General features: G+C 38.9%; 1 protein-coding gene across 1 annotated transcript in view; it reads left to right on the top strand.

Moving 5' to 3' along the window:
- Nucleotides 1-15,410, top strand: part of PHLPP1 (PH domain and leucine rich repeat protein phosphatase 1) — a 133,776-nt gene that overhangs the window by 84,971 nt on the left and 33,395 nt on the right. The window contains exons 4-5 of the mRNA XM_085220322.1: nucleotides 4,797-4,963; nucleotides 15,212-15,358. Of these exons, the coding sequence (XP_085076448.1) occupies nucleotides 4,797-4,963; nucleotides 15,212-15,358 (314 nt within the window). The remainder of the gene's footprint in view (nucleotides 1-4,796; nucleotides 4,964-15,211; nucleotides 15,359-15,410) is intronic.

The raw sequence follows: 15,410 nt of genomic DNA, 5'->3' as shown, positions 1-15,410 counted from the left end.
TAAGCCTGGTTTTGAGGAGAGCTTTCTTGTTCTAAGTGGCTAGTTTAGACATTTCAAGCATATGTATCACTGTTTAGTTAAGCTTTATGCATACATTGGTGGGATGTGATGGTTATCAAGCTGTTTAAAAACAAATCCTAGAGGAAAATTATATTACTTCTCTATTAGCTTGTCTGCAGCAGGTGTAATTTAACATCATCTTTGTTCAAATAGAGAATTTGGCTGCTTTCACAGTGTGGGCTGTTTAGTTATTTTAATTGTCTTCTGTTGAAGTCCTAAATAGTAATTTCTTATCTGAATAGAGCTGTAGGGAATGGGCTGAGGGTAAACAGGAAAAAGATATAATTACATTTGTTTGAATTCATACTGCAGGTCACACCAAAAGATGGTCTTGTGTAAACAAGGCTTGTGTTTGTCCATACAGCTGGGCTCAGCTGCGTCCATTGCTGACATCCATTGTCAGCGACAGATCATTTTTGGAATATTGCCAAGGCTTTAAAACAAAGACTGTAATCAGACTTGTTGCACAGCTTGGTGACAGAGGTGGTATTATACTGTTGGACAAAGCAAAGCAGTTTTTAGCCCTGTGGAGTCAGACTAGGCAAGAATATGGATCGATGCAAGTATTTGTGGTTTTATAGCTAGCTACTGAAGAGTCACAGTAAATCCATTCTGCATTTTCATCATGTTTAAAGCAGTTTCCTTTTAAAAAAAATAATAATTTAAATACCTTGATGAAACCTTTTTTTCTTCTAAGATACTGCTGACATTTGTGTGAGCTTTTTATCCTTTTAAGTACTACTGTGGCACAAATACTGCATGTTTAAAAATAAGTATCCATATTTGGGAGACTCCTAGTTGTTTGTCACTTGTTCAGCTCTCAGGTGAAGGAAGAGCAGTAGGACATGTGCAGAGGCAGAGTTCTCCAGCATTATTTGTTGTAGTGGTGTTTACAGGATAAAGCTGCATTTTATTGCTACTAGAGAAAAGGTTGTCGTGACAGTGATTTGATATTTGTAGTGAGTAGATACAGGGATCTCTGTCGTGTGTACTACAGTTCTATACTACTATTTGGATACTGCATTTCAGTATGCTGTGCATACCTGGAGACTGGAAAAACAAACAAACAAACAAACAAAAAACTTAAGATGCTGCAGACCAGGGCTGTGTAAGTGAGTTTTATTTGGCCATACTGTGCTGCAACTCCTCTGGTATTAAAATGGAAGACTTCACAATGAAATGATTGACTGTAAAGTGTTTAAAAATCAGTCAGGAAATGAAGAGGAGCTATATATTTTATCATTCTTCTTTGAATTCCTGATTAAAAATCCAATAAAACTGATACTTCAGAAGTACGGACCTTGCTATGTGTTAGAGCTGCACTGTTGTGAAGCTGTTTCACATCCACATCAGATAGGTATGGACTCTACAGCTTCTGAAGCTACAGCAAGTGAGACTGTGTCACACCATCATGGAGAAAGTCATTACCCCAACCTTTCTCCCCACTTTTTACATTTTATAGTAAATGTGACAGGGATGTCATGGGAAAGCAGGTGTCAGGGATGTGTGCAGATTTGGATGTGATTAGAAGACATTCCAGGGGGATTCTTTTGTGCAGTGGCTTCACCCTGTTTGGGGAGGTATGTAGGTACACACACACACACACACACACACACACACTCATAGGATCATTAAGTCTGGAAAAGTCCTCCAGCATTATCTAGTTTAACCATCAAAGTTGAAGGTTACATCAGATCCTATGTCAAAGACTTTTAAAACTTCATTTTAATTTAGATTGAGAGAAAATAATTGCCTTTGCATTTGGTTTCATATCAAGTGTTTAGAACAGTTATATTTTTCTTTAGAAGAATTCAAAAATGAAACACCTAACAAGCCGTAGTGAGAGCTTAATACTCTTTCCACGTCTCTTTAGAAAGCACTTCTGTCAAGTCTTGTTACCACACTGACTCTTCAGTATTTTTGTTGGAACACAGGCTTGTTAAACCCAACCCAAATAACTTGTTGGGATACTTTATTGCAATGGAATGTCTTGTTTTCCTCTCTCCTCATAGAAATCCTCCTTGCTGCAGATCATGTCTCTTCCTCAGCACATTTTTTGTTATTTGCCTGTGAGAGGGGTATTCTGGTCAGATTTCTTACCCATTATCACCATAACTCTGCAGTGATTCCCCACAGTGAGTAGGAGAAACCCTGTGCTTTGTTTAAAAAATGTATCATGTGTTTAAAAGCACTTATTGCTCCTAATAAACAATAGCAAACAACTACATGAGCAGCCTTACTGCATTTAAATCTGTTGAAATGCAAGATTGAAATATCCCCTTATTCAGAATTTCAGTATTCAACTTGAAAACAACTGATGAAATTTTCTGGTGAATGAGATGTTGTTCTTTTCATCTTTTTCATCTGTTCTCTAGGAATTTGTTACAGAGCACTATTGAGTAACGAAAAGAGAAAAGACTTTATCCCTGCCTATGAGAATAACTGTTTATATTAGTGTTCCTTGTAATGATTCAGAAGATGATTCTTAGAGTGCTGTTTTGCTAACAGCAACAAAAGAAGATTTCAATAAAATTACAGCCAATTCCAAAACTAACTCCACTTAAAATCTGCTTTTAACTTTCAGAGTCATCTGTGGAAGAGCCATGGTAGAATTTGTCAGTGGCATGATTAGTATACATTCTTTGTATATCAGAGTGGTTGCTTTTAAAAACAAACAAAACCAACATATAAAAAACCACACAAACTGGATGTTACTTATGAAAACAATTACTTTTAACAGATTTTTTTTCAAGAAAAAGTATTTGCATCCTTTTCTTGAGATCCCAGTAGAACGTGGAGTTGTTGGCTCAGTCTGAGTTATCAATTCTGGTACTTCAAGATGTTTTGGACTGACAGGCCTTGCTAAGTACTGCTGGGTTGCTTATTGCTATTTCTATCACATTCCAAGCAAGTAGTTGGAGCAACAGGATGTGTAAGCATTACATGTGAAATTACACATTCTCCTTGGCGTTTAATGGATGTCGGTGCTTTTTCAGATTAGCAGTTTTCCATGTGATGAGAAGTGCGCTGTACTGGGCAGGTTCTGGCACCATAAATAGGTGGAATACCTCCTTTTCAGAAATGACTGCTGAAGACTAGCTTATGAATAATTTTTTTCTAATACTACATGAAGAAGAAAAAGCAACAATGACAAAAGGATTGAACTAATTGAGTAACAAAAATCGAAGCGTTTTGATGGATGTAGGAGGACTGGATAATTAGAGGAAAAACACTGCACCGTCTGTTCCTCTTGAAGCTTATGGCTGTGTGTTTGTTAATAGAGGCCACTTATCCTCAGGCTTGTGTAGCTTGCATTAGCAAGGAGGGAATGAAAAGGAAGAAAAAAAAGTCCTTGGCCTTCCTTTCAATGGCAAGCTATTTCACTTATGCCAGCGAAAAATAATCTGTCTCTGTTCAGGGTCCTTTGTGGAAAGGGCTGTATCTCTGCCCAGAAGATTAGATGATATCTCCTTCCTTGGAGTTCAGAGGCTCTTATAAGATGCCACTGGACTTTGTTTATGAAGGTTTTTTGGTTTCTTTTTCTTTCTGGCCCTTAGATGTGTTTGTACTTCTCCACTCATAGCATGTGAGGCCAATCACAGTGCCAGAGGCAAAAATGATTGCTTCTCTTGCAGTGAGCAGCCGACAGAGCACATCACTGCTTGAGCACTATTTGTTCAGCCCCAGAAATCTAAGATGTTGGTAAAGTTGTTTGCTTTTTCTCCTTTAGTCTGGGCCATGTCTGCTCCAAACGTGCCTTTCATTGTTCCAGTTCTTGATCCCTCCTTCTTGCCCACCAATTCTCACTGTGTTGTATCTCAGCAAGGTGGTGCTTTGTGACGCGGGCAACTTCATGACTCTTTAATAAGACTCTATGAGAGCATTTTTTAATAGGCTTGGGTAGAGAATGTAAGAAGCAGTTCTTGGTGGCAGTGTTTTTGTTGTTTTTCTTAAAGTAATAAGTTAATAAGTAAATAAATTGGCAGGCTGTACTTCGCTCAGTCATATTCTGGAGATTTGATGAGGAACAGTTTCTGTTATTTAATTTGTTGCCCATAGATTTACGTTGTGGAATAATGCTAGCCCTGTGTAGCTCTAGGTGCATGATTTCTGTGGCCTCTATAGAATTTGTCTTGTCTTCTCCTTTCTGGAGAAGCGTGTTATGTTCACAAATCTATTTTATCTATTACCCTTGGCAGTATTTCAGTACAATGAGAAGTGCTTATTGCTTCGTTGCTGTTCCAATTTTGTTTTCCCAGTAAGATATAGATGTGATAACTACTTCTGCTCTTCACTGTCAGTTTTCAACCCTTGAAGCTGGGATATGATGGTGACAGCATCTCACCTCTGCTTGTGTTTTGCCTGTGTTCTATGCTGTGATACAACATAGAGGACTTGCGTGCTGTTTTTGCTGCTGTTACTTCTCAAATACCTTAGCTTTTTTTTTGGTCACAGAGCATCCCACAACTTCATTGAAAATGAATTAATTTTCAATATTAGTTCAACAAAGCTTTGCACTGTCCCCCTGCTGGCCGTCTGTGGATCTGATTTTAGTACTCAGATGAAGCAAGATTGTGGGTTAACCTGCAGCAGTGACATTAGCTGTGTTGAGTTAGCTGACACTGACTTGGGCTGGACTGCAATTTAAAAACAGTTTATCTTGTGCTAGTAGAGGTGAAGGAAATGTTTTTGTTTTGTTATGGTATTAATGTATTGGTATACCTCTTGACTTCCAGGTTGCATCACAGCGCATAAGCTCAGTGGATCTTTCATGCTGCAGCTTGGAGCATCTGCCTGCCAACTTGTTTTATAGCCAAGACCTCACTCATCTCAATTTAAAGCAGAACTTCCTGAAGCTAAACCCTAGCCCATCCACAAGCAGAGCACTTAGTGAATTACAAAGGTAAAGTCTACTGGTTCTACTGGTTTTTCTCTGCCCTTGGAGCCAAGTGACCACTGACAAGAACTTTCCTTAAGTGATGCTGGTTTAATAATGAGTAACTCCTCCTTTATAGGAATAATCAGGTTGTAGGACTTCGGAAATTGGTGAACTTTTGTGCTAGCTAGAACAGATCAAATTTAATGAGAAACTTAGAGTTTGCCTTCTTTTCTGGAAGCCATTTTCAATCTAAAATGCAGTTGCAGACTCAATTGTTTTGTATGTAACCTGCTGAGGCCAGATTGTAATCCTTCAATCTGTTACTTGCATGAGAGAACGAGTTGGTGAGTTGCCCAGCAGCAACATTCTAGGTGGGACAAGGCTGTGTGTGACTTCACTTCTGAGATTTTGTTCTCTCTCAAGCTAAGAAAGTCTTGTTGGAAGATTTAATAAGTTCAGACAGATTCCTGTCATCTTTTTTCTCTGCTCAACTGTAATTTTTCTTCCCTAGTAACAGTGACCTTCCAGGTGTTCTTTCCACTTCAGCTCATCAAGAATGTAACAAATGGAAAGATAGCAGCCCTATCAGAGATGTGAATGATTTAATCTGTGTGTCTCAGAATTGTGGAATCAGCAGGCTTTCTGTATTCAGAAAGATAAATTTTCCATGCTCAATATAAACCTGTGATTTTAATTTCAGTGATAACTAAATTGCAGAATACCTCAGAATTATATTTGTAGATAGTCATGTTCAAGTGCATGTTTTAAACCACATTTCTAAATCCTTTCCTCTTTGAAAAAGAACCCAAAAAATGCAAGACTATGCTGACTTTTGTATTTTGTGTAATTCCAATTTTCTTCTGGAAAAACAAACAAAATAATTGGCATAATGGAAGATGAATGAGCCCAACAGGTTCAGTTCACAAACAAAGCAGGCAGTGCTTCCAAGAGTTTGTGAACAGTTTGGAGAGGAATACTGGATTAAGTGTTCTGTGAATTTTTGTATAGATCTCCAAATATGGAAATTCCACTCCAAAAGTGGAAATTTTAGCATGTCAGATGATGAATATAGGCAATTAATGAATGTTGTAATTTTTAACATTTGTCTTCTCTAAATATTACAAAGTGTATAGGAGATACTTAAATATTTTTGTCTGTGCGCAGCTAATTCTGTCTGGGATTAACATTTATAAATAATGTGATGGGTGATGTTTTGTCTGTTTAATGTCCTCTTAGTGCTGCAATTTTATGAATAGCAAAAAAGTTTTGCAGAAAGTCAGCATTAGTAGATGATTACGATTTTCATCGCTAATGTGGATTTAAATATACAAGGGAGAAAGATTTCAGTTGACAGAGTAAAACTCTTTCTGACATTTTACATAAGGGGAATCTGGAGAAGTTGACAGGTTATTGCCAGTTGTATTACTTCTTTTTCTTCATCCAATTCAATAAAAATTTCAAAACTTTTGGGGACTATATGAGTTAGGAGTTGATTGGACAAACCAAAAGTCGTTTTTGTTCTCTCAAGTTCCTTCGAATTACTGCAAAACAACTATAAAATCTGTTCTTATTTGGTACTTTTGGGTTTTATAATAAATTCTTAGCTACAGTTGCAGTCACACACGAGACACAAAACCAGTGAATCAAGCCCAGAAGTATTTAAAGCTCCAGAAATATTCATGTGCTTAGATGTTGTGAGCATAATGCATTGGCATTTACGTACCTAGCCTTCCTGGTTCAATTTTTAATAGAATCTCATTAACAAGGCAATCTTAAGAAAACTCGTCTTGCTATTAGCAGCTCTTGCTGTTTGCTGTTTTTCTTCATAAGTCGTTTTGGATGGTCATTTAGTAAATGTGCATGGATGGAGAATTTCAAAACAAAAAATATATCAAAGACAGAGGAAAACAGTACCTTTTCAGTAGTCTAAGAAGGGATTTGGTTATAGTAGTGAGATGGTGTGAACTTCTGTACCTGCACTGTCTGAATGTTGAAAAGTACTTACAGTTGTCTGTATCTTTTTAACAGAGCGTATTTCATATATGTGAAAGTAGGCAGTCTAAAAACACATCTCTGAAGATTAACAACTTATTCTCATGCTTGTTTTCCCTTGCATTCATTTTTTTTTTTAATGAAAACGGGGTGCATTTTTGCATTGGGTGGATAATTGAGAAATTCCCTAATTGGCAGTACTTAAAAGATGTTCTGCGATAATGTGTGTGAAGTGTCCTATATGACATCCTAGTCATCAAATTGGAGAAAAACAGATTTGATGGATAGACTACTCACGGATAAAGAATTGACTGGATGGTCATGCTCAGTTGTGGTCAGTTGTTAGTGTTCAAGTAGAGACTGGTGACAAATTACATTCCTCAGGGATTGATGTTGGGACTGGTGCTATTTAGCATCTTTGTAAGCGACATGGACAGTGAGATAGAGTGCATCCTCAGCAGGTTTGCAGATGACATCAAGCTGAGTGGTATGATTGACATGGTAGAGGGAAGGGATGCCGTCCAGAGGGACGTGGACTTTGAGAAGTGGGCCCATGCCAACCTCATGAAGTGCAACAAGGCCAAGTGCAAGGTCCTGCTCATGGGTTGGAGCAATTCCAAGCACAGATATGGGCTGTGCAGAGAATGGTTTGAGAGCAGCCCTCAGGAGAAGGTTTTGGGGGTATTGGTTGATGAAAGACTCAACATGAGCAGGCAACGTGCACTTGCAGCCCAGAAGGTCAACTGTATCTTGGGTCGCATTAAGAGAAGCATGGCCAGCAGATTGAGGGAGGTGATCCTGCTCCTCTACTCTGTTCTCATGAGACCCCTCTCGGAATACTGCATCCAGTTCTGAAGCCCCCAACACAAGAAGGACATTGAGTTGTTGGAGCAGGTTCAGAGGAGGGTCAGAAAGGTGATCAGAGAGCTGGAGCAGCTCCCCTGTGGGTACAGGCTGAGAAAGTTGGGTCTCTTCAGCCTGAAGTAGAGAGAACTCTAGAGCGGCCTTCCAGTACCTGAAGGGGGCCTACAGGAAAGCTCGAAAGGGACTTTTTATGAGGATATGCATCAACAGGATGAGGAGAAATGGCTTTAAACTGGAAGAGGGTAGATTTAGACAGATTTAGCCTAGATATTAGGAAGAAATTCTTTGCTGTGAGAGTGATGAGACACTGGAACGGTTTGCCCAGCAAGGCTGTGGTTGCTCTCTCCCTGAAGGCATTCAAAGCCAGGCTGAATGGGGCTTTGACCAACCTGGTCTAGAGGGAGGTGTCCTTGCCTATAGTAGGGGGTTTGAACTAGAGGATCTTAAAGGTCCCTTCCAATCCAAACCATTCTATGAATATCCTTGTAGTCAGAATAAGCCCTAAAGCCCTTTGGGGCTTTTAGCCTCTGTATGCCACGGATGGAACGACTGAAGACATTATGTTGTCTAGTCACAAATTCTACAGTTTGCACTGTTTTAATGTCAGGTAATGGTTAAAATATGCCATAAAGTTGAGACTTCTGTACACTGTTCCCAGACTTCTTTCCCCTTGTCTACAATTGAACTTCACAACTTTTTTCTTGAAATGCATACAATTTGGGATTAATGGTTTTGGAGAGGTTTGAAGTAAATGAATAAACCTTAATTTACTGTTGCACTGTTTCAGTGGGCTAGGCACATTTTATATATAATTGTTTCAGTCAGTGCAATTGGGGGAAAAAAAAACTGTTTGCATTGAAAACACTGTTTGCTTGTCAATACTGAGGAGGAAGTTGTATGTAGATCTTTAATCCTGTCATGCTGCAGGGCTGATGTAAGGAGAGCAAGCAAACAAAAAGCAGTGAGGGGGGAGACAACATAAGTTTGCTTTAACAATAAAGACAACAATGCTTGATAGTTTTATCTGAAGAAAAGTTATTCTGACTGTGGTTGTTAATAAGTGATTATATGGATTTTTATCTGAAGATCAGTTGGTATTTTTCCCAGAGCCTCTTAAGAAATTATCTGTCTTCTCAGCCGGAATCATTCTGGGCTAGTGGCAGTAATTTCAAGTTGATTCCGTGGTGTGTGAGAAGGCTAAAGGACTTTGGATATTCATGCAAGTGTTTCTGAAATTCCTCCTGACTTCCAACAGAAAGGTAGCAGCTTTTAGTCTGGAAGCAGTGAACTCCTTAATAGTGGTAGGATTAAAAATAGATGGGACTAACAAGCATGCTGTAAAATCACATTTTAAAAAATAATGTATTGCAAATATAGAAATCATAGTTGTTAATTAGATTCAATTCAGTGGAACTGTTAAGCTAAAAATGGTCATATCTCTCTAAATGGTATGGAATCCAGCCATGCTGCAGTGTACTAATCTGACTTGTCTATTGCTTTTCAATACGGCTTCCAAAGTGAGGCTTTTCTTGTTATGAGTTTTAACATGCACCTATTTAGAGGTAACATGTAAACTTATTAGGATAATGCTTATTTTCTTGGTTATCTAATAGCTGTTGTACTTGCTTGTTAACAGCAAATAGTGTGAAGAGTTGATTCCTTGTTTTAGCTGTAAAGACTTGGAGGCTATCAGTAGAACCTATTGCACAAAGAATGCTTTACAGATTGACAGTACTCTAAAGGGCTGCCCTAAAAACTATTTATTTATGTACACACTTAAGTTCAGCCTTAAGAAGTAAATGTTTCTGAATGATTTGTCATTATGTTCAGCTTGGAAACCCACCCCCCAGTTCATGTTTTTGCATTTCAAATATACATTTTCAATGTGGAGGAGAATACACTTTCAGTTTTCTAGGAATTTTGTTCTTTCTCTGGAAAGGATAGTCTTTTCTCACTAATGAAGCAGTGTGCTCAAGGTATGTGCAAGAAATTGGGAACTACAAAGTACAGTAATGCAGGTTTATATTGTTTCCGCTAACAAAACCTACTTTGTTTTTCCAGTCTTTATGGTTGTCTTACCAGCTTTGTAATAGAGTAAGAGCTTTATTGTTGTCTTGAAGTTGGTCCAAATTTGGCTTAACATCTGTGATTCTATTTTGAAAAATAACTGCCTGGATTTAAGGTTATTCCTGCAGTGCAGTCTCTTTAAGGCAATCTACCAATTAATTTTGGCATATAGACTCAAGTCTGCGTGCCAGAATTGTTGCCTCTTTTATATTATTAAATGGAAGGAGAGGGGAGAAGTGTCAGGATGACTGTCTGGCACGTTGGCATAAAGGGTAATGAAAATACCAAAACTGCAGCTATTTCTGTTTTTTTTTTTTTTTCCTTTCTCCCCTTCACTGTGGGGTTTAAAAAAAAAGGACATGAAAATTCAGGCACAACTGTGTTTTCATTTATTCATTCAACTGATGGGGAATTTGATAAGTAATGGTGAATTTGTTCAAGTTTCTTCTGAATTGACCAGAATTGATCTCTTCTCAAACTGTGTAACTGATCCCCTTGCCTGAGATGACTTCATTACAACTGGTTTTGCGTGGTGTGACATCAGTTACTTGGCTGCTGGATGAACGGGAGTCTTGTCCAGCAAAACAGAGTTCCTCCTTCCTGCTGTCTGCTATGATCTGCGGAAAACTCTTCTGTACTCAAACTTGGAGTGCTGCCATTGACCTCAGCTAGACAAAGCCTTCACCTGCGGCATCCAAGTGAATTTCCATAGCTGCTGCAAAGCCAGTCTGCCCTTATTCAGCTTTTTTTGACAAACTTAGCAGGGCAAGAGGGCTGAAATAGTTTATTTTAATTGTCTGACTTATTTAAGGCTCTTGCAGTTACACACCTCCCTGTAAATGGAGATGCTCTGAAGTATTTCTAACACTAGGCCGACTGCTCCTTTAAGTGATATGCCATGGATGGATGAATCAGATGCAAGTGCAAAATGATAGAAAATTGGACTGTTTATTGTGATTAAGTTAGTGGCTAAAGTAGCAGGTACTTCTGGCACATGAGTTTCCACCTTCATAGTTCTGCTAGCAAATGATGCTGGAGCTGAGGGCCACGAAGATGATCAGGGGACGGGGGCACCTCCCCTATGAAGACAGGCTGAGAGGGCTGGGCTTGTTCAGCCTGGAGAAAAGAAGGCTGCGGGGTGACCTCATTGCAGCCTTTCAGTACATAAAGGGAACCTGCAAACAGGAGGAGAATCAACTATTTGAAGGAGTTGATAACTGCAGGACAAGGGGAATTGGTTTTAAGTTGAGTGAAGGGAGATTTAGGTTGGATGTCAGGGGGAAATTCTTCACAGAGAGAGTGATGAGGTGCTGGAACAGGCTGCCCAGAGAGGTTGTGGATGCCTCGTCCCTGGAGGTGTTCAAGGCCAGGTTGGATGGGGCCCTGGGCAGCCTGGTCTGGTATTAAATGTGGAGGTTGGTGGCCCTGCATGAGGCAGGGGTTTGGAGATTTGTGATCCTTGAGGTCCCTTCCAACCCTGGCCATTCTGTGATCCTGTGATTCTGAGGGACAGCAATGTGGCTGCTTGAAGTGATGGTCACCTGCAACCACAGAGCGCAATCATCAGATAAACCAAATATACTGGAGATAGTATTCGGAAAGCAATTGTTTAACTTAGTCTGACTCTCTTTGTAAGCCGTGTATTCTGTTGGGTGTGTAGTAAAACATCAGTGTTAAAGTGCTTTTGGTAAGAGTAAGCTGAGACTGGCTTTGTTAGACCAGGCTTTTTGGTTGTGTTCCAGACATGGTATATGGCTGTCTTGAATATATTTACCCTTTCTCCAAGCAATCTGAAAGACAAGTATTGTACCATATAATGGAAATTCCTTTGTGCACGTCAAGTAGATGTGAATTTGAATTTAGTGTGTCAGCTCATTGCTTTGCCATGGTATGACCTACTCTTGTTAGCCCCTCTCCTCATTTTGCATATGTCAAATTAATACCGCTCTTGAAGTGGCAGCTTCAGGATTAAGTATGCTTTTTTGCTCAATTATGGCAATTAGTGTTCAGTCATGTTGTGTGTTTAAAAGCAAGAGCTGACACTTGAACATTTTGCTCTAGCTTAAAATAGGACTATTTTTGGCCAGATGAGTATCTCTGTGCTGGTCGTTACAATAGAAAGCCAACTATGTTAAGTGAGCACAACATGTCCAGCAACATTGTTCTTCAGTTTGACTTTTTTTTTTAAGGGATAATGTATCCTAGAACCAGGGAGGGTAGAAAAAGAGGAAGGAAAGCATTTACACTGACTTAATGTGAGGTTATTATGCTGTCATACCTCAAATGAGCAATGTTTTCTTCTTTCCTGTTACACTGTGAGGGCAACATCAATGTGTTCCCCAGCTTCTGTTAGCAATAAAGATTTGGGGGTGAGAAAGCATTCTGTAGAATGCTTGAAGCCCAACGTCGTGTAAACTCAGCACCAACAGAAAAAGTCTAAAATACTTCTCTCATCTGTGACTTATAGCCATGCTGTAGGTGCTGCTGATGCTACTGACTGTAACTCTATCTGGATATGAGAAGCGCTGTAAACAATTCAGCGTTTCAAATGTGTTGCATGGCAGCACTCCATAGCAGGAGTGCACTCACCCATTTGTGGATAGTGTGGATAGCTTGGCGTGTGAATGATCAGAGATGAGAGGCAGACTAATTTCGGGCACTTGTTGCTGCTTATTGTAATTGACACTGCTCCATAAGAAGAAATGTGACTTCAGCACGTTGCAGAACATATTTAAAATATTTGTCTTCCAACTTTAAGTACGATATAACAGTAAGCTTTCTTTTGTGGTTTATTTGACATAAACTTATTTGTGTATTTTTGGTTTGTATGTATTCAGTATTGGAGGTGCTACTCATCCTTCCTTACATGTTGTATAGACCAGTTGACCAGTACAATTCATGTCCTTAGTAATTAGATTAACTGGAAGTTCAGTAAAATTCAGACAAATTAAGTCACTGAAGACCCTTAATATTAAAACATACCTTAGGATAGTAAAGATAAAACACAGATTAAATTTTTTTTTTCCCATGGACCTGGAGTGATTTTCCACAAGAGAATGCACGCAGAAAAACATCTAAGTTGAACCCTGCCTTGAAGCTAGTCGATGTAAACATGTATTTTTAGCTTCCTCCTTTTCCACTTCCCCACCTCTTTTCTCTATGTAACAACTTTATCTTCCGTAATTTTATCTTCAGATTGTGTTTGGAGTCTTCTAGTAAATTGCAGTTTTCACTTGGCTGATGGGCAAAAGCCTTGGAAGTTCCTGAGACTCTGGAGTAGCTATAGCCTACGTGCTGATTATTAAATGAGTTAATTCAGTTTCGTGCTTGACTTGAAAGTTGGAATGTTTGCATTTTGAAGCTTCTGTCAGCTTTTAGTTACTGACTTCCTGTCTTCATCACTACTTTTGCACACCTAAATACTGGAAAACTCATTTGAAATGCTTTTTCCATAGTCACTGGCATTTGTATTTGTAGATGACTTTGAGGAAGCTGGGGGGCAGCTGTCCCACCACAGAATTGCCTCAGAATTGCGGGTGGCATTCTATCTTTGGCCTAAGACTGCAATAATCTTCAAGACAAATGCAGGATAGTGGGTGTCAGTTTTTAGGTTCAAGATTTTTAAGCCCTTCCTCCTAAAATAGGAAGGTATTTCATTTATTTTTGTGTGTGTGTATGGCTAACAGCCCATATTAGCATCAGTTAGCTTACCCTAGCACTCTTTTTTTATTTTTACCATTCCCCCTCTAGAGATGCATTAGTCATTGTTTCTGCACGGTAGCATTTCTTTTCCCTGCAGCAGTAATTTCATTGCAAGATTTCATTTATTCTCCATCTAACTCTGTTCCAAACTACTTCTGCCTCCAGCATAGCAAGAAGTGTTCAAAATCTGTGCTAGTTCTGTCCATGAGTTTTCCTTCTTTTTTGTCTCCATCTTTGTACCAAAATACCAATAGGTGGCACAGCATTCTGATGTCTGTTGGAAACAATTATAAATATTAAGTGTATTTTGTCTCTCGGGGTAAAATCCACATCCCCTTTGACATGCGCTAATGAAGGCACTATTTCATTTTCATGTTGATTTTTTTTTTCAGTGACTTGGATTTGATTGTTAGGTAATACTGAAGTTGTGTACCAGTTAATTGTGACAGTTGGCAAGGCTTTTTTAAGGGTCGTCTTATGTTAAAGATTTATAAGTGGCATAATGCTCAGTGCATTTTCTGTTCTTGTTTTCTAATTGGGGCAGAAGTGCTTTGAGATTAGAATGTGTTGGGCCAACACAGAGGCTATGGATGTATTGGCACAAACTATCAGTGATGACTCCCATCTGAAATGGGGGGATTTGTAGGTGCGGTTTTGCTTCTGTTATCTTGTTATATAAAAAGCCTGCTCACAAAATAAAGGGCTTGAGACTTAATAAAGGGAAAATTAAGTTTAAATAAAATATCCCTGAATAAACTGTGCCAGAAAAGAAACTTCCTCCCATGTATCAGATTATGACGCAGGTCTTTTCATTCATCCATTTACTTGCCTTTCGGAATACCTCCCAAGTGGTTGTTAGGCAGCTATAATAACATTGCTGAACGTGCGTGCTGGCTAATTGAATAGTCCTCCTCTTGTTTTTTTTTTTTCCATTCTTGGTCATTTTTACTAGGGCAACACAAGCGAGTTGCTTCTGTGGCTGACTGGATAAACCAAGGGGATTTTGAGTTTTGTGAAATGTCAAGGATAACATTTTGAAATCAGGCTTTTACATCCTGATGGATACCACCTAATCAAAATTCTGAGAATTTGCCTGTCACTGCAGAAGTCCTACTTTAGTTTTGCTTTATTTCCCATTTTTTATTCAAACCAATGCATTATAATGAGATTCTTTGTTTGAAAGACCATAGCATCTATTTGCATGAATGGAGCTGGGCTGAACCAAACCACAAAACTGTGTTGAAATAAGTGAGGTTCCTGCACCTTGTAACCAGCATCACTGAGATGGTCTTAGCTTCAAAAAATGTATTGAGAAATATGCTACGAAAGGATCAGATGCCACAGAAGACCGTATCAGAAATGGAGTATGTTATATGGATTACAAGGATCTGATCTGTATTTAGTGTGTTGTTCTAGAGGACCTATTTTCCCATACTAGCTTAACATGATTGAATCTCTTGCAAATGGTACTGAACTTGAGTGCCTGGAAGTTTCCATGCTTGTTCTGAGTACTATAAAATAAAAGCACATGTAATTTTTATTTGAGTAACCAGGCTTACTTTGTGTTAGTTGTTGCAAAGCAACTTGGTGTGTATTATGCTCCACTACTTTTTCTGATTTTTTTTTTTTTTCCTAATCTCTTTGTAGATTCACCAAGTTGAAGAGCCTTAACCTCTCCAATAATAATTTAGGAGAATTCCCACTGGCAGTTTGCAGTATCCCAACCCTGACAGAGCTCAACGTGTCCTGCAATGCCCTCAGAAGTGTTCCAGCAGTCGTAGGCGAGATGCACAAGCAAGTATTTTCTTAAAACTTAATGTACACAGCCTTATAATAAAGGCAACAA

This window comes from Meleagris gallopavo, chromosome 3, assembly GCF_905368555.1.
Source record: "Meleagris gallopavo chromosome 3, MGAL_WU_HG_1.1, whole genome shotgun sequence".
NCBI classification, from domain to species: domain Eukaryota; kingdom Metazoa; phylum Chordata; class Aves; order Galliformes; family Phasianidae; genus Meleagris; species Meleagris gallopavo.
The sequence above is the reverse complement of the archived record's forward strand: the minus strand, read 5'-3'. Positions and strand labels throughout refer to the sequence as shown.